We start from the raw sequence: 19,286 nt of genomic DNA on the forward strand, positions 1-19,286 counted from the left end.
CCGTAATCTGGGCACCTTTGTCGTTGAACATCTATTGGTGTTTCATCATCTTAGATTGAATACTGAATTATAAGAAACTTCCTATGCTACACTAATAAAACCAAATAAAAAAATAGAAAGTCAAAATCAACATTTAACAATTCCTGTGGGAAACGGAAAACTAAACTGCTGAGTTTTCTTTTCCTATTACAAGAAGAAGAAAAATGGGAGAAAAATCCAGCAACTCAAAGTTAGTCAATTTAGAAAAAAATATTGATTAATATATTTCCAGTTAAGAAAATGAGACCATTTCATCATTGCTTCTGCCAGATCATGAAACAAATTATTTTCCGTCTAAAAACTATGAGATTATTCACCATGGATATTGTAGTGCATCAACCTTTTATTTATTTATTTTGAACTTCATTACTAATAGCAAAACAATAAAAATAAAGACAAAACTAGTTCAACTTTTTGTACTTTATCAAAACAGGTCTGAGGAACCATGACTGATGCTTTTTTTAAACTCAGGAAAACATAACAAAGTAAAACACAGATCAAACCTCTATGCACTTGAACCCCTATACGCTCTTGTGCTTTTGTGGCCCTTCTGGCATGCGTTTCCAGAGCTCACGTGACTTCATATTAACCAAAAAATGAAATGAAACAGTAACAATAACACAGAGAGAACTCACATTGAACAACAAAACAGATTTGAAGATGTGTGCATGTATACAAACATACATTAAAAAACTTGCCTGGACACACTGAGTCGCCTCCAGTTCTCATTTCAGAAGTAAACGAGGTGGAGAGTTCAAAAGCCAAAGAGTCATTTGCAATGTTGAAATTGTATAGGAATGTTCATTTAAGGTGGCCATAGAATCAACAGGCCTATTATAGGCCATTCTAGTTATAAAATGACTCATGTAGCATTTGGACACATGTCTGCATTTGTTACAGTTTCAGACAAAAGTTACATCACAATTGTGAATGTTTATGAGTAGTTAGTTAATGCTTTATGAGTTGAGTGTTACTTTTAAAATTGAAACATGTACAGAACATTAATTGAATTTCATCTTCTAGAGAGATGATTCCCTGTTGCTAAATACAGGATACACCACCCATTTCACACAACCCAGACTACTGTCCAGTCAGTAAGGTGTTCCCAGCACGCATTTGGCAGTTTTTATACTTTTATTTATGTATAAATGCTTTAAGACTCCCAAAAGAAATGTACATAAAGATACAACTATATTTTTAAAGGTATCTACAAAATAATGCTATCTAGGTATCAAAATTGAATTGCATTTTATTTGAACCTATAGGTATAATATCTATCTTTTTCCTATTTCCGATCTTAATACTTAAAGTAGTACAAGTCAATTGACAAAGAGGTTAATTTCTATAAAATATAGATAAGAGTTTTTTCTTTATTCCAAGATATTGGCAAACTCATAGAGCATACCAAAAGTAAAGCACTAATATGAAAAAAATGATGACTTTTACAAAATGTGCATAAAGCTCTAAAATAGATTTTAACCTAACAGCATGAAGCTTGTGCTCTAATTTCCAAGCAGCTATTCATTTTCTTAAGAGTTTGGCTCAAAGAACTGTTATCTACTTACATACTCTCCACTCATAGATATACTGTCATACCAAACAATGTGCATAGAACTATTTAAGAAAATGACAATGCTCTCTCTTGGATATTTACATCATGAAAAACATAACCCAAAAACATCTCAAATTCGTCTACAGGTTACAAAGAAGAGAGGAAAGGGTGATGATCTTTACAGGCCATTTTGCTGAGAGGAGTTGATTCAGGGACCACAGTACTACAAGTTTGAACACCTTATGCCTTTTGTAAGGCTTTCCGTAAGTCACCATAGAAGTTGATTAAAGTGCTTGCCATGGCTGTATCTACTGCCGACTGAGGAATCATCCCATGCAGATCCGTCTGAATATAACCTGTCAAAAGACTCTGGTTTGCATTGTCTTTCAGTGGGACACAAAACCAACCGCAGGGGTGGTTATATCCGCGAACAAATTCTGCTCTCTTTTCACTCCAGTCAAGACTTACCCCTACAAGACAATTTTAAAATAACACTATTAATGGTCATGACTGACAGAAGTCTAAAACTCTCATTAAAAAATATTATTAGATTTTTGTTTAAATATTTCTCTTGTTATTCCTGTGGATGAAAATTCAGCCCCAAGAATGGCCATTGAAGAATGAAAAAAACAAAATGACCAAGTAGAATTCTGACAGGGGACTAAATAGGTAATGCAGAAAGTTCTAATTTCTTCAGGATGGACAACATCATGTCATCTCGGTAACTCCCTGGAAACTAAGAATCGTGGATGTAGCATCCAGGCCTCCAGGTGCCAATAATCAAACCTGTGGTACCACCAACTCCTCATGGGCGCTCCCATATCCAACTTTGGTACTAGCTGGTTAAGAATAAACAAGTAGATGTTTAACAACTGTCAACTCAAGTATATACAGAAAATACATTAACTTACCTATAGATATATCTTGGAAAGCAGGAGCCTTCTAATAGCAGTATTTTTAATTTTGAAAAGAAGAATACTATATGACTCAGGGAAGTACAATATTCTAACACATACTAAGTCTATTTTGTTCTCTGTATATGAATAAGAAGCTATTTTTCATTTATTGGATCTCTTTCTTAGAGGCATGTGATCCATATTTGTTAGCTGTGGCCTGCAATATACTACATAACTGGAAATAAAAACTTAGAAAGATTTCAGAACCCTCTTGATACTGTTAATTTAATTCCTAGGGCTCACATTTGCAAACAAAGCCTAGGATTATAAAATAATTATGAAATCATATCTTGCATAGAAAGAAACATCCAGCCTAAGAAACTCAAGTATTTAAAACAAATTAAAAGACAATATAAGGTTTTGCGATCATTACCACAGGATAAAAGCCCTCCTTTATAGTCCACAGTGTAGGAGAAATCAACAAACTCTCTTGGGGAAATGATATTCCAAAGCTGACCAGCAGTGGTGTAACGCATCACACAGCAATTCTGAAGGCGAAAAGGTGACAGGTATTACTACTACAGGGACACATACATAGACTTATACATCATAAGTTCATCTTTAGCAAGAAACTAATACTCATTTAAAATGTACAATTAATAGTAATAATTTTTACAGTGATTCTGACAGGTTTAGATCTCTGTTCTAAGTCTCACTGCTGCTAGGTGCCCATGAAGAAGATAATCAAAACAGAGAGAGATAAGTTACTCCATATCCAAATCTCTAATTCAGTACAGCCACTCTGTATCCTGTATGATATTCAACGTGGAAGTAGGTGGTGTAGAAGTAGGAATTTAAAATAAAATCCACAAATACTTCTACTAACCTACCACACAGTTCAATAAAGAAACTCAAACACAACAATAACTGAATTAATAAAAGTAGAAAAAGAGAGCAAGCCACTTTGGTTACCTAATTCTCTGAAGTCTAAGGTGGCATTTTTATCCTTGGTCTTTGATTTTGGTTTAATATAAATAGAAAACTTACATACAATTACCTGGAAACCTGAAAAAAAAATGGTGTTTTCAGAATTTTAGATTTCAGAACCTCAAGTCAAGTTTTACAATGAAAGATGCTGATGGTTTTCCTAAGCAGCAAGGCTATCTAGAGCTACCGTGGAAAACAAACTCAGTTCTGACGGCACTCATGAGCTACTAGGAGAAAGCCCAACTTTGTAAAAGGCACCAAGGATTCCCTTGTGACAACTTTGCCATGACTACTTATTCTCAAAGCAATGACTGCAAGTGGATACGCATGCTCACACCCACAGGGCGCTCACTCTCTCGCTCTCACACACATACACACACACACATGCACACATCTGAAGTAATGTTTCTAAACAAATACCTCTTCAAAGTGCTCCAAGATGTCCAACGAAGTCATTAATCTGTCCCAATCCAAGCGACAGGGACCTGGACGTATATGATCCATTACACTACTGACAACGTCATCTATAACACCTTGGGCTTTGAAACTGGAGAAAAAATATTAAGGTCAAATACTATTAGAATAAAAAATTTCAGCACGCCCTCACAGTTCAGAACTAATTTCAAAAAGAACAAAAGTTAATTAAGATTTATTAAAGGGTGTAAATCCCAAAGACTTTTCTGGTAAATTATGTTCTATCAATTATTTCATCAGAATTTACTCTTTGTTTTCAAATCTAATGAGAAATGAAAAGGCTACGTTATATGTTATTATGAACAAAAATACCATCATGTTACAATGTGGCCAAAAACAGCGTGCAGAACAGTTACGCTTCCATTTATTTTGTATGATAGTCTTTTTCCAGTTATGCTCTAACATTAATAACATCAATACATATATTTTTACCCTGACTTTTAAAAACTTTTCATTAGGAACAGAAAAATAGGTCACCCAGGAATAGAACACCCAGAATTGACTCATGAATAATACTGAAACTTGACATATTTTAAAGGTGGCATTACATATTGGTGGGGAAAGTATGTATTATTCTGTAAATGATGTTTGGATTTACTAGTTGTCCTAAATGAAGAAAATAGAAACTAAATCACTACTTCACACCATTCAAAACAACTAATTCCAGAGTAAAGACTGCTATGTAAAATGCAAAACTATTAAACTTTGAAAAAAATATACAAGTGACCATCTTTGTGACCTCAGGATAAAGGGGATTTTTTTTTAATACATAAAAACACAAATAATACAAGATAGTTAAATTTAAAACTTGCATAACACACATGACAAAATAAGTAATTTCTTTAAAAACTAGTCATAGGCTGGAAGAAGATATGTGCATCACATATATACAGACATGATTATTATGCAGGATATATAATTCCTATAGACCAATGGAAAAAAGACAGACAATCCAAAGAAAAGATGGGCAAAAGACATGTTAAGATTGACCTGAAATGTCAATAAATTTAACAAAGATGATCAACTTCATTCATAATCAACTAAATACTAATAAGATACCATCTCATATCCCTCAGATTGGCAGAAAATATAAACTTAATAACAAGTATTGAGCATGGTTGGTATGGCTCAGTGGTTGAGCATCAACCCATGCACCAAGAGGTCGCCGGTTCAATTCCTGGTCAGGGTACATGTCCACATTGTGGGCCCGATCCCCAGTGGGAGGCATGTAGGAGGCAGCCAATCAATGTTCTCTCTCATCGATGTTTCTATCTCTCTCCCCCTTTCCCTTCTCTCTCTAAGAAATCAATAAAGAAAAAAAAAAATAAAAACTAAAATAATAAGTATTGAATGGCAAGGGAATGAGAACTCCCAAACTGCTGCCATCACTTTAGAGAGCAATTTGACAATGTCAAGTTGAATGATGTATATCCTTAAGATCCAGGTATACACCCAAAGAAAATCACACATGTGTAGGAGATAGCTACTATGAAGTTTACTATAGCACTATATGTTATAGGAAAGAATTGACAGCAACCTAAAAAGTTATCAGTAGGCAAATTTGCAAACAGAGAAACACCTTGTGGTATATACATGTAGAAGTGAAAGAACAGATCTATATGGCTAAATCCTGAAAATAAAATATTAAATGGAGCCCTGGCCAGTTTGGCTTAGCGGTTAGAGCGTCAGCCTGCAGTTCAAGAGACCCAGGTTCGGTTCCCGCTAAGGGCACATACCTTGGTTGCAGTTTGTCCCCGTCCCTGGTTGGGTCATACGGGTGGCAACCACTCGATGTGTCTCTCTCACATCGATGTTTCCCTCTCTCTCTCTGTTCCTCCCTCTCCCTCCCACTCTATCTGAACAAAAAATGGAAAAATGTCCTCGGGTGAGAATAAAAAAAAAATTAAATGGATAAAATTAAAAGCAAGTTACTAAAGGAAACACATACACACATTTAGTCAAATTATGAAACAGAAATAATACACACAACTTCAAGATAACAATTACTTCTAGGGGCAGGAAAGAAATGAGAAGAAATGAGAGACGGACTAGCTTTAACTCCATGAGCAACATTCTGGGAGGTCTTTTTTGTTTGTTTTCTTTAAAATGTCTGACGCTGTTTTATCATTTTACAAATTCTAAGTTCTAATTTATATTATTTCCTCCATCCTAAATCTGCTCTTCCCTCTTGTGTTCTCTAACTTGGGGTAGAGAATGGGAGGTGGGGATATTATAAATTAATCCAGTCACCCAAATGAGAAATCTTGGATTCAACTTTGACTCTTCATTTTCTCTTAACTTCATTTCAACAGTCAGAATTAAGAAGTCACCACGTTTTATTTTATTTATTTATTTATTTATTTATTTATTTATTTATTTATTTATTTATTTTTGGTACATGCCCCTAGCTGCTAGGGCCTAGTGGGAACTGAACCCGGCCAGGGCAAAGTTACCATGTTTTAATAAGATGAGTTCCTAAATTTAATAAGATGAGTTCCTAAATATTCAAAAAATATTGTCATTGCTATCATTATCATCTACTATCATCATCACTAAATCTCTTTCATGTTGATTTGCCCTTTATTTTTATATTTTTTTCCTTTACTGATTTTAGAGAGAGAGGAAGGAAAAGGGAGAGAGAGATAGAAATATTGATGAGAGAGAACAACGACTGGCCACCTCCTGCATGTCCCCCACTAGGGATTGGGCCCACAACCTCGGTATGTACCCTGGCTGGGAATTGAACCGGCAATCTCTTCGTGCACAGGTCAATGCTCAACCACTGAACCACACCAGCTGGACTGATTTGTCCTTTTCAACTCGCATGCTTTGTTTTTAGTTTGTGCAGTCTGTGTCCAACTCAACACTGCATCAGTCTCTAGCTCTTTTGATCTTTAGAAATCTGAAAAAAGTCTTCCCAGGAATATACACACTGATCCAAAACTTTGTATATAATCTTAGGGGAAATTCAAGAAGCTACCCATGGACCCACAGGTAAAACCTCTTCTCTGAGCTCTCCATGCCCATTTCACGATGCTATTTCACAATCTTATTAGAGTACATTTAAAATCCTTTGAGGAACGGGGAGGTGAACAGAGGGGCTAAACAGAGGGTAAGTGCCATCCTGAATTTCTTAGCTTAGTAGACAAAACTCCTGCACACGTATGTTCTCCCCACCCTCATACTTTGCTCCAGCTATACAAACACAACTTCTACCTCCCTAAACAAACTTCTTGAAGTGATTCCCATCTGTGTTTATGCAGTATGCAATTCCCTCTGCCTGGGACATGAATCAATCCTCCATTCCCTAAGAAATAACCATTCTTCCTTTTAGACTCAGCTCAGATATTAGCTCCTGTGTGAAGTCCTTTCAAATCACCAAACAAAATGTTCCCTTATCACTTTTTATACTTGTCAACCCCCACTGGGAATTACTGATCTAAAGGATTAACTTACTTTCTTCTTTTTTTTTTTTTCTGTTTTTTATTTATGTATTAATTAATTTATTTATTTTTGTTCCAGATGTTGCTTTTTCCCTCACTGATTCCCCCCTCCCACCCTGTCCCCAGCTTGTTGTCCATGTCCATTGTTCATGCATACATGCATATATTTTCTGTGGTTTATCTCTCCCCCACCACACCCTCTTCTGGGGATTGTCAGTCTGTACCCCACTTCCACATCTCTGGGACTACCCCATTCCTCAGACTGTTATGTTCATTATATTCCACAAATAAGTGAGATCATATGAAACTTGTCTTTCTCTGTTTGGCTTGTTTCGCTTAGGATAATACTTTCCAGGTCCCTCCATGTCGTCTCAAAGGATAAGAGATTTTTCTTTCTTACAGCTGCATAGTACTCCATTATGTATATGTAGCACAGCTTTTTTATCCATTCGTCTACTGATGGACATTTGGACTGTTTCCAGATCTTAGGTATTATAAATAGTGCTGCTACGAACATGGGGGTACATATATTCTTTCTGATTGGTGTTTCAGGATTAACTTTCTTAATCCACCTCCAGTTTCCCTGTCCTCATCATAAATATTGTATGACTCATCTTTCTGCAAAAGCTATCTCTGGTGTTATACACTTCAGAACATTCTGTATATAGTAAGTGAGGCCGGACCCCAGTTTTATTTAAAAGGGCTGAGTCCTAAGGATGTGAACATTCCACTCCAATTACACAAGGCAATTGTCCCCACTGGCTTTTTTAAGCAACATTTTTTTTTTTTTCTGGTTAAAGGGATAATTTATGTTCAACTACATAAAAATACCAAACAATGGAAATAAAAATCACCCATAAAATTGCCATCTAGAGGCATGCATCTGGTGTTAAATAAAAACATTTTTCAATATATAAAAATATATAAAGTCAACTCAAAATTGTGCTATACACAGTTGAATATTCATTGTATTTGCTTTAGATTATATGGTTAGCATTTTCTTGTGTTTTTAAATGATGTTTGCAAATGTATTTTTTAAAGATTGTAAAATATCATATAAGTTCCCAAATTTAATCATTCTCCAACTGTTGATTATTCAAGTTGTTTATAATTTTTAATATTATGAGCAATGCTGTGGTGGAAGAGACAAGTATTTAACTATTGTCTTTCTGATGATTTTTATTTTTTTCAATATGAGGTTTTTATTGCATCTTTAAAATATCACCAATAAGTGTGACAAATCATTCAGCAGATTGCTGTTTCTATAGCTGGACAACTTAGATTTTATTCATGAGTTTGCTGAACTGTTTCTTTTTCAGAAAAATAGATACTACCCCAAATTTTCTGATATCCTTGTTTTTAACTGTGTGGCTTGCTGAGTCAAAGCAGCTGAATTTGATACAGTTCAATGTTGTTTCCTTCAAGAATTAACTCATCTTTCTGGGCTTGAGTTACTGAACAAGCAACACCTGACCTCATCCGAACTCTGCCGATGTATTTTTCACCCAAGAACTATCTGATTTCAACAAGAGAACCATCCTCTTGAATAATGACGTGGATGGGGAAGTGAGCATACACAGACCTCATCTTGTAATGGAATCCCAGTGCAGCACCCTTGATCACGTTTTGTACATAACTGCAGATAGTATGAATTGTGGTCAATTCTTTTCTATTTCCCCACCATCTGTCAATCCAAAGCCTCTTCTTTCCAAGGAGACTGAGTTCTACATTGATGTGGTTGAATTCCCTCTGCAGGGTGCCTCTGGGGCCCTTCACAATAACTGTGCAGCCCTTCAGAGAGATGTCCACATTGTCTGGGATGTTCACAGTCCGATTGCTGAGAAGGATTTTCATCCTCGCAATGCATGTGGCAATGAGCCTGATGATTTCTTTAAGATAAATTCCTAGCATAAAGTATGCTATAACGCTGAGTAAATATAGAAGAGTATTAGAAGAATCTTATACACAATGCCAAGAAATTAAGATTTGTATCAGTCATTTCACATCATTATTTATGATTCCCTCACCACCAACTCAGTCCACAAGGGATAGGGACATAGGCTTTGACTTCATAAGGTAATTTGCTTCTCAGAAAGTTTAAATCTTAAAAGCAAAGGCTTAATTTTATTGGTAATGATCATTTAGTAATCATTAATGTGTGTGTGTGTGTGTGTGTGTGTGTGTAAATGTTTAACAATGTCTTAAGAGCTACATAAAACTATTAGAATTTACTTACAGATATCCATTAAATTCTTCTGAAGGTTTTCTCCAAATTGTGACATCTCTCTAGAATAATGAAAAACAGCATATGGTGATAATTACGTAAGTGGAATCTTGAATATAAAACTGACAATTTCATAAGTCTAGAACATTAGTCTTTGCATTAAAACTTAATATTCAGAGATGCATAAAAGTTATTTATACCATCAAATGAATTTGAATTTCTTCTCTATCCCAAATTTCTTCACATTTTACTTAAATTACAGACCTCCAAAAGAGATTTTTCAGCAGTTTAATGTGACTCAAACACTGTGAAGATTCAGTGATGGCTCTATGTCATCGGCCATTATTATTTATTTGCCTTATCCCAATCTTATCCACTGACACATTTAGACTAAGACATTAGACATGCTAAATAATTCATTCTGAACTTGCTCATATCTTTTAAAACATTAAACAATTCACATCTACAATGACAATGCTACCTTGAATTAGTTTCTACATTTTTTTTTTCTGATCATTTCCCAAGAAATTCTGAACATCAGAATAGCTAAAAACACTTAACCAAAATATTAAATGGATAAAATTAAAAGCAAGTTACTAAAGGAAGCACATACACACATGTGGTCAAAGTATGAAACAGAAATAATACACACAACTTCAAGATAGAAATTACCTGAAGGGAAGAAAGAATTGACAAGACAAGGGTTGGCTCCATCAACACTCAACCATGTGATAGTTTGGGCAAGTCAAATCGATAAAAAAGAATACTAACTGGCCACCCTCACAGGCATGTTGAAATAAATGAAAATATTCCAAACTATCATTTACTATACTTCCTTAAGTTGATAATGATACATTCTATCTGTTGACTTAAGAGGCTATTCTTTAGCTCTTGTTGCCATGAGTCTGTTCTCATGTCCAATATCTAAAGAACTAGTGAAAGCAGTGTGGGATTACTCTGTCTGTTACTTTATGACATGCTAAACCACCCACTTTATTAGCAAAATGATCTATCCTGCATATCCATCTGATGTATGGTCCATATTTTACCACACTATTCTGAAAGTCATTAACTAATTCATTAGACAGAAAATACATCCCAAACATAAGCAATTAAACTAATTTACCGTTTTCTTTGCAACGCGCCACATATCATCTTCAATGCTATGGTACTGGATGAGAGTGTTTTTAAGTTTAGTTGCAAAATCAGCAGCATCAGGCAGGCCTTCCATTTTTGTTCCCCTGAGACAGAGACCAAGATCAGCATCAGCAAACACCACATTCAGTTAGGTAACAACTCAGTTAAGTAAGTGTAAGGAAAATGGTCCTATGAAGACTTGTAGAACCACCAGCACAGCATCAATAAATGGTTCACGATTTTAAGAGAACAATTTTAATTATATAAAGTAGAAAAGTACTATATCACTAATAATTCCAAAGACAACGTACTGTTCAACATTATTTTTAAAGAGAAATGACTGCTAATCTTGAAAGGTAACAAACTTAAGAGATTCCGTAATGTCACCCAGCCAGTATGGCTCAGTGGATTGAGTGTCCTGCCATGGACTGAGAGGTCCTGGTTCAATTCCTGGTTGGGGCACATGCCTGGGTTGCAGGCTCAATCCCCAGTAGGGGGCGTGTAGGAGGCAGCCTACAAATGTTTCTCTCTCACATTGATGATTCTCTCTCTCCCTTCCTCTCTCTCTAAAAAATCAATAAAAACATATTTTAAAAAGAGAGAGAGAGATTCTGTAATGTGATGGTTTTAAAACACTGCTGCAAATTCTTTAACACACTTCCCACCAAGTCTGTGACTCTGCATGACTTCCCAGGCTAGGTTAGAAAAGTCCATGCAGCTTCTGCAGGTTTCTTTTAGAATGACTGCTTTGGGAGCCTTTGATCAACAATACAAGCATGCAAAAATCTGGCTCTCCTGAAGCTGACATATGGGAAGACCCAGGGAAAGAGGGAGAGAGACACCACTCCTAAGCCCCAGATCCAGAAGCCTACTCAGAGCTTCATGCCCCATGGGCACCTCTTGCTTCTCTCAATTTTCCTTAGTTTTCCCATCTTAACAATTTGCTAATAAAGGGTAATTGAGCCCATTGCTTAAAGTCCAAAACCTAGAAATCACCCTTAATAGGAATTAAGAGATTGCTATCCACACCTCCCCCACATCCCATTTACCTACAATGTTCTTTTCCTACTAGTTTTCTGTCTGTTCCTCAAATAGACCAAGCTTGTCACTGACTTTGGGCTTTGGGCTTGGTATTTCTCTACCTGGATTACTAGATCCCAAATATGAGCATGATCAATAACAACCTATAATGACAATTTTTCCATTTGGACCTCTTGTCCTTAACTAAGTCTTTTGTTAAGTCACTATTATAGCCTTCTTTTATTTCCTTCATAGTGCTTATCACTATCTGAAATTAAATTGTTCATTTATCGGTATACTGTATTCTACTCTTTGACCATCATATCCCCAACTAACAGCAGGAGCCCTTTTCTGCCTTATTCACCACCATATCCCCACCAATGAGAACTGCCTGGAACACATCAGGGCCCTAATCTTTGTTGCAGTGTTTGCCGCAAAACAAGAACTATTTGGTCTTAACTTTGCCTCCTTTTGGTGCCATGGTACACTCCAGGAAAAGCCTGACAGAGAAAAGGCTTTGGGGGGAAAGCTGTCCATTTCAGACCCATCAAGCTACTAAAAAGTAGATCAAGAAAAGATATAAATGACATATCAAGCCTCTGTGACAATAAGGCTTCAGTTCTCAACTACAGATGCATACATCAGGATCATCTTTGTTATATTTTGTAGTAGTTGTGCTATTGACAAGGACTCCCTCCTTAGTCTCCTCTGAGTCTGCTTTTTGACTAGGCCTAGCTCTCGGGTTGGTCCTTAGCCCCCTTGGTTCAGTTTTAGCAAGACTCCTGCTAGATCAATTTAGTGAAAATTCCTCACCCTCAAAAATTTCTCATCCCACCCTCATTCTTACCACTCTGGTCTACCTTCAGCAAGAATCCTATCAAGTCAATTTAGCCAGAATCCTCATTACCCCTAATGTTTCCTGTTAATAATTTTCCATCCAGTGACAACTATTCTGCTCCTTGGCTATAAATTCACACTTGTCCTTGCTGTAGTCAGAAGGAAGCACAGTTCTATATTGAGGTTTCCATTTCCCATCGCAATAGTTCTTAAACAAGATTTGTTTTTACCACTTTAACTTCTGCCTGACTCAAGTTTTTTTTTTTTACACTTTTTAGATGTTAGATTTCAGGGCCCACTAGAATAGACAGTGTGATCCAGTGGGTCTGTTCTGGGGTATGCCCCAGAAATCAAGGTCCTTTATAAAGCCTCAATGATCATTCTGTTATCCAGCCAGGGTTGAAAACCATTGATTGAAAAACTAAAGGTGAAAAATAAATCAATGTTGTAGTCAATGTTTAAATAGCACAACACTGAGCATACAAGCCATTAAAAACAATACACACTGAAATGATATAGAACTGTAGGAGAGAAAAATAACTTTCCCTCTACACTCTTAAGGTTCTGTCTCCGGGATGTGCAAATTAAATTGACGCAAGATAGATTAATAGGAGAAAGGTACACAAATCTTATTTGATGTTAAGATTTTAATTTTTACCTGTACAGAGGCCTTCATAAAAAAGAAATGGAGACCCAAAATAGTAGCTATACCCAGGGGCTTGCACAGCACTTTAATAAAGAGTGATAAATTATGGAGAAGTGGCAAGACAGAGGAAAAGGAGTTGGGCTTTAGGGGTGATAAATTATGGGAAGTAATTATATGGAAGAAAACAACAGAAGATGGGGTTATTCTAGTAAAGTTTGTTTGTGCGGACCATCTTGATGCCAACCTTCTATACCCAGTGATAAGAGTTGCCCTCCTCCTGGTGTATAAGAGAAATCAGCGAAGACCTTCACAAAGGGAAATTTATGCCCTACTTTAAGGCAGATAGTGGGAGGAATAGCTCTTTTTTCATTTGTTGCTGCTTAATTGCCTTCAGCTCAAAATAATCCTTACCCCAGGGTTAATTTCCAAAATATACAAAGAACTCACACAACTCAATACAAGGAAGACAAACAATTCAATCAAAAAACAAGCAAAGGGCCTGAAAAGATCTTCTCCAAAGAGGACATACAGATGGCCAACAGACATATGAAAAAATGCTCAATGTCACTAATCATCAGAGAGATACAAATTAAAACTACATGAGGTATCACCTCAGACCCACCAGAATGGCTACCATCAACAAACAAGTGCTGGTGAGGATGTTGAGAAAAGAGAACCCTAGTATGCTGCTGGCTGCAGACTGGTACAGCCACTGTGGAAAACAGTATGGAGTTTCCTCAAAAAATTAAAAATGGAACTGATGTTTGATCCAGTGATCCCACATCTGGGAATATATCCTAAAAATCCTGGAACACCAATCAGAAAGAATATATGCACCCCTGTATTCATAGCAGCACTATTTACAACAGCTAAGCTCTGGAAACCACCCAAGTGCCCATCAGTAGATGAGTGGATAAAAAGCTGTGGTACAATTACACAATGGAACACTATGCAGCTGTAAGAAAGAAGGAGCTCTTACCCTTTGCAACAGTACAGATGGAACTGGAGATTATTATGCTAAGCAAAATAAGCCAGTTAGAGAAAGACAAATACCATGTGATCTCACTTATATGTGTAATCTAAATAAACTAACAAACAAAATAGGTCCAGAGGCATGGATGCATGGAACAGAATGCAGATCTCAGAGGGGAGGAGGGTGGAGAGGACAGGAAGAGATTAACCAAAGAACATATATGCATGTATGTATTGCCCATGGACACAGACAATAGTGTGGGGAAGGTGTGGGGTGGGGCAAGGGCTGGGTGGAGGGAGGCTAAGGGGGTGGGGGTGGTGGGAGGAATGGAGGACATCTGCAATACTGTCAATCATAAATTAAAAAGAAAAAATAATAATAATCCTTATCCCAAGTGGCATATTTTGGGGTGGCATATCTCTTCAGAAACATGGGAAAGTATATCTAGAAAATTCAATATAGAAAATTTAGGACCTATGTAAGTGATGCCAAATGTATAACAAGTACAGATCCTACCTGAAGACTAAATGTGAATGAGCTCATTCAAAAAGTCTGCCAGTCAGGAATATATCCCATTTCCATTCAAAAGACTGCCAACTTGATAGCCAGAACAAAGACCTTATTCAAGAATATGTTATAAACAAGCATAAGTTCTTAGAGAGGACTTGCAAAAGAAATTTCATTTATCTATTACTGGGATCACCATAATTAAACAAATTCTTTAAACCCAAAGGTTGCCTGCCAGGTTCCTGTGGTTGGCAGGTAAGAGAATTTTTTTTCAAAAATATCTGATAGAAATCAAAGATGAAATGGAAAGCTACTGTTATCATAAACAATATTATCTCTGTGCAAATCCAGCACAGAAAATGTAAGCAATATAAACTATAAAAATGAGAATCTGAATCTTTATGGTGCTTACCTTAGTAATCATTCACTCCTACTGATCACTATCAAGTCTAAAGTCCTTAATATGGCTTATGGACTCTTTCATGAACTGGCCGAGCTTCACTGCCCAATTTCTACTTTTCTTTCCTGGATTCCCCTAAAGATTAGGTTAGCTCCCCATCCAGTGCTTTCTCACAGCAACTCTTTAATTATTCACTTGTCATCCTCCCCTATTTAACTGTACATCTTCTGGGGCAGGAAATGTGAAGTCTAGCATACAGTAGGAACCCAGTGAATAAAACAGAAAAAAATGGGTGGACAGTGAGCTACTGGTCTGGAAGACCTGAAGATATCTAAGGCAGGCCCGTTTATACTAATCATCCTTGAATGACTAAAACTTCCATTACTGTAATGAAAAACAACAATTTCTCAAAGAATTCTACTATTTTATTCACCAAGTGTATATACCAGGTCCTAGAACTATAGAAATGGATATAATCCAGTTTGTGCTTATGTCACCCTTCAAGTAAACTTTTAACTGCAACAGTAACAAAAACTAAAACAATAAAAACTGCTAATGAGTCACTTTAAGGGTGGCGGAGTAGGAAAAGAATAAACTATAAACTGGGAAAGCTCTCTTTTAGCCAATAAACTATTTAACCAGTTAATTCTTGCATGCATTTTTGTTCATCAAGCTTAAGTCCAAAAGGGAGTAATGGTTACTGTCTAAACTATGTATGTGTGGGCAGACATGATGTAGGATCTCTAGAAATATATGCCAGAACCAAGACGGGGCAGGGATTATCAAGGTCTTGGCACTCTCCTAATATAACAGGACATTCACGCTAATTGAAAGAAAAGCATGCCATATGCCCTACTGCAATCTCCATCTGCAGAGAATGTCAGGAAAATGTTTTAAATACCATTCTGAACACCCTCTTAACTAACTCTTTAATTCCCTTTCTTGACCTAATATCAGGAAACTCTCCAGCTCCACCACTTACATTTCAGAGAGAAGTGATACCACTTAACCTTATCAGAATCTAACAGCTCCATATAAAAGATTATATGCTTTTGATAGTTTTACTACACAGTGCTGAGTAATGTCCATCTTCATTGTTTCCTTACTTTAACCCTTTTGTTCATGTTTTCTATGTCCATATTTTTGAAGTGATCACTGGTGTAGATAATGGGTGCCATCATAGAGTGAGCAGCCTTCTCCAGTAAAAATTTTTCTATGAGTCCCATAGTCTTTGATCAGTACAACCCCAATTTTCGTCAAATATATGTCACAGTGAAATGGTGACAGGCTGCATTTTCTAGAACATAATAAACATCTCAACCTCTAATAAATATGATTGCCATCAAAATCTGTTTGTACTTATGTAGTATGATTAAGTCAGAATTCACTTAAAAATGCTTATATCAAAATTGACCTTCCATCAATCAATATATGAGTTTCATTTATGTGAATAGTTTCAATTTAACATGCCACAGATTTCCCCCCAAAATGCTGTGCAAACCAAGGCCTTTTAAATTACATTACATTGTCTACTTAAAGTAACAATTTCAGCATATGCATGATTTCCAATCAGTCTTGAATAGGTAATTTAGCTTTTCCAACTCAGTCAAGTAGGAAGTTTCTCATTTTTGAGATTGTCTACAGCAGGTGTACAACAAGGAAGCCCACTTCTGCAATGTGACTAATGTTCCTCTGTTTAGTGCCCATTTTGGTTTATTGTATGTAGTACAAGCTTTACAACAGTGTTGAGACTTTTTACAACACTCAAGGCAACACTGAATTCTAATGACAGCACAACTTAAGTTTACGTCCAAGTTAATGCTCAAGCTCCTAATACTCTAGTCCTTTGTTTAAAATAATCAGAGCTAACATTTCTTTATCATTTACTATGTGATCAATTTTTTGGCCACTTTAATTTGTATTTTTTCATTTAATCCTCATTAAGAACCTTAAAATCCAGCCTTATCCCTATTTTACAGAAAGGAAAAGGAGCAATAAGGAAATTAGGTCACTTGTCTAAGATCATACAACTAGTAAGTGATGGAGACAGAATTCCAACCCAAGGCTTCTGACTTCAGAGACTAATGGTCTATTTTGTAAAACGCTGAAAGCTGATCACTGGCTTGAAGACACTTTACATTAAAATTCTGACATCAGCCCTGGCTAGTGTGGCTCAGCTGTTTGAGCATCCTCCCATGCACCCAAGGGTGGCCACTTCCATTCCCTGTCAGGGCACATACCCAGGTTTCCAGTTCAATCCCTGGTGGGGATGTGTAAGGGAGGCACTGATGGGCGGATGTTTCTCTCTCACACAATGTTTCTCACATAGATGTTTCTCTCTCCCTCTCTCTTACTCTCTAAAAATCAATAAAAACATTTTTTAAAATCTGATATCATATTGAATTTTTCATATTTCGTCCTGACTTCTGAAACCACAATAGCCCTGGTAATTTAAGGATAACAGTAACACTAATGTTTTGAGGAATTGCGTAAGTTTATACACTTAGCACCGAACTTGGAAGATTCGCACAGTGAGCACTGGAAAAAGCCCTCTTACCATCACCATCTCGGTCAATGCTTAGTGAGAGGATGGACCCTACGCTGCCTGCGCACCTACAATAGCCAGGAAGCACGGTGCCCTTCACAGAACTGACCTTAATGAATCTTCACCGTGGCCCTGGAAGCCAGGCTATTATCACCCCTTCTCAATTTAACAAATGAAGAAACTGGGTTTAATCGGTGTCCAAACGCTTAAAGTTGCTGAGCAGTGCAGAGACGAGGCGCAATCCCTGGGTTACTTCCGGATCGCCCTCTGCCCCCTCCCCCCTTCAGTTTTCTCTCTCACCTGGGAGGTCCACACCGGCCCGGACGCCGGGGGCGCCACGGCCTCCCTCCACTGCCGCTTCCCTCCCCGCACTCCCCGCAACAGCTCCGGGACAACGCACCGGCCCCGTCGCCCACCCACCAAGCCGCCTGGCTTCCGCCGCGACCCCGCTCACTTCCCCAAGGCTACCTGGGAAGCAGCGAGGAGTGAGTGGCACGGAGCTCAGGAGCATCAGACCCGGACTGAACTCGCCGCTCCCCGCAGCGCTGACGCGTTCAAGCTCGCTAAGCTTCCCTGCCCGTCGGGGCAGCGGTGTCAGCCAATGGGCGTCGAGCCGCTGCGGGTCGCAGCCAATTGGAAGGCATCGAGCTCCTCAGGGGAAGGCGGGCCGAACCTCCAGCCAGCCACGCCCCCGGCTCGAACCTTGACTCGGCGGGGGGCTAGAAGCAGAAGTTGGACCGAGCAACGTGTGTTCGTTTGGATTGGCTGGCGCGGCAGCGTGCAGAGTGCTGATTGGTCGCCGGAAAATGGAATGATTCCGCGTGGGTGTGAGTTAGCGGGAACTGCCCGGGGTTTCCTGGCGGTGTGCGTTTCGCTGACGTGGGGTGTCCCACGGACGATTCCAGCCCAGAGAAATACAAACACAAAGAAGTGAATGGTGACAGGAAGGCATTAGGCGGGCCCAAACTCTCCTCAGCTGTTAAGATCTAGAACACGCCTAAGCACCACCCTCCCAGGACCTCAAGTCAAATAAGAAGAGGCCCCGCCGGTGTGGATTGAGAGTCTCCCCATGGACCGAGAGGGTTCGATTCCCGGTCAGGGCACAAGCCCGGATTGCGGGCTCCATCCCCAGCATGGGGCGTGCAGGAGGCAGCCAATGGATGTTCCTCTGTCATCGAGGTTTCTATCTCTCTCTCCCTTCCTCTCTCTAATAAAATAAAAACAAAAGAAGCATATTTAAAGAAAAGGCGCCAGTGCTGAGGATGATGCGCCCTGCCACGGTGTGAATCTTTGTACCCAGATAAGGGAGTTTGGAGGCAGACAAACTTGAAATTAGAGAAGTGTGGCAGGTATCTTTGACAGCCTCACGAAGCGCTCTAGTTTTCATCTATTTGAAGGTACCTTTTCGTCCAGTGGTTGTGAGGTCACCCATCTGATGGGATATTTGGCAAATCTGAATTCTAAAAATAAGGTGTTTGCTAATTATATTTACTAGGATATGTAGTTTGAAAACCCAGACTAGGAATGAATGGAATGCTACACTGTTAGTCATTATTGATATACTTGCAATGAGAATAAATCATACTTTATGTATTTTTAAATTAGC

At 38.0% G+C, this 19,286-nt stretch overlaps 1 protein-coding gene across 2 annotated transcripts; it reads right to left on the reverse strand.

Moving 5' to 3' along the window:
• Positions 1-279: 279 nt before the first annotated feature.
• On the reverse strand, positions 280-18,246 carry STARD4 (StAR related lipid transfer domain containing 4). 2 transcript variants are annotated; one of them, XM_036280713.1, is made up of 6 exons: positions 18,149-18,246; positions 10,742-10,856; positions 9,628-9,677; positions 3,895-4,021; positions 2,921-3,035; positions 280-2,061 (listed from the first exon to the last, which is right to left on the reverse strand). In XM_036280713.1, exons 2-6 carry the CDS (start codon positions 10,844-10,846, stop codon positions 1,832-1,834), a joined length of 627 nt encoding a protein of 208 aa, XP_036136606.1. In that variant the 5' UTR covers positions 10,847-10,856; positions 18,149-18,246; the 3' UTR covers positions 280-1,831. The 2 variants fall into 2 exon arrangements, with proteins under 2 accessions (XP_036136606.1, XP_036136608.1); XM_036280715.1 differs by lacking the exon at positions 10,742-10,856 and having other exon boundaries at positions 18,149-18,210.
• Positions 18,247-19,286: the final 1,040 nt, after the last annotated feature.

The sequence above is a fragment of the Molossus molossus genome, unplaced genomic scaffold (assembly GCF_014108415.1).
Source record: "Molossus molossus isolate mMolMol1 unplaced genomic scaffold, mMolMol1.p scaffold_m16_p_3, whole genome shotgun sequence".
In the NCBI taxonomy this organism is placed as follows: domain Eukaryota; kingdom Metazoa; phylum Chordata; class Mammalia; order Chiroptera; family Molossidae; genus Molossus; species Molossus molossus.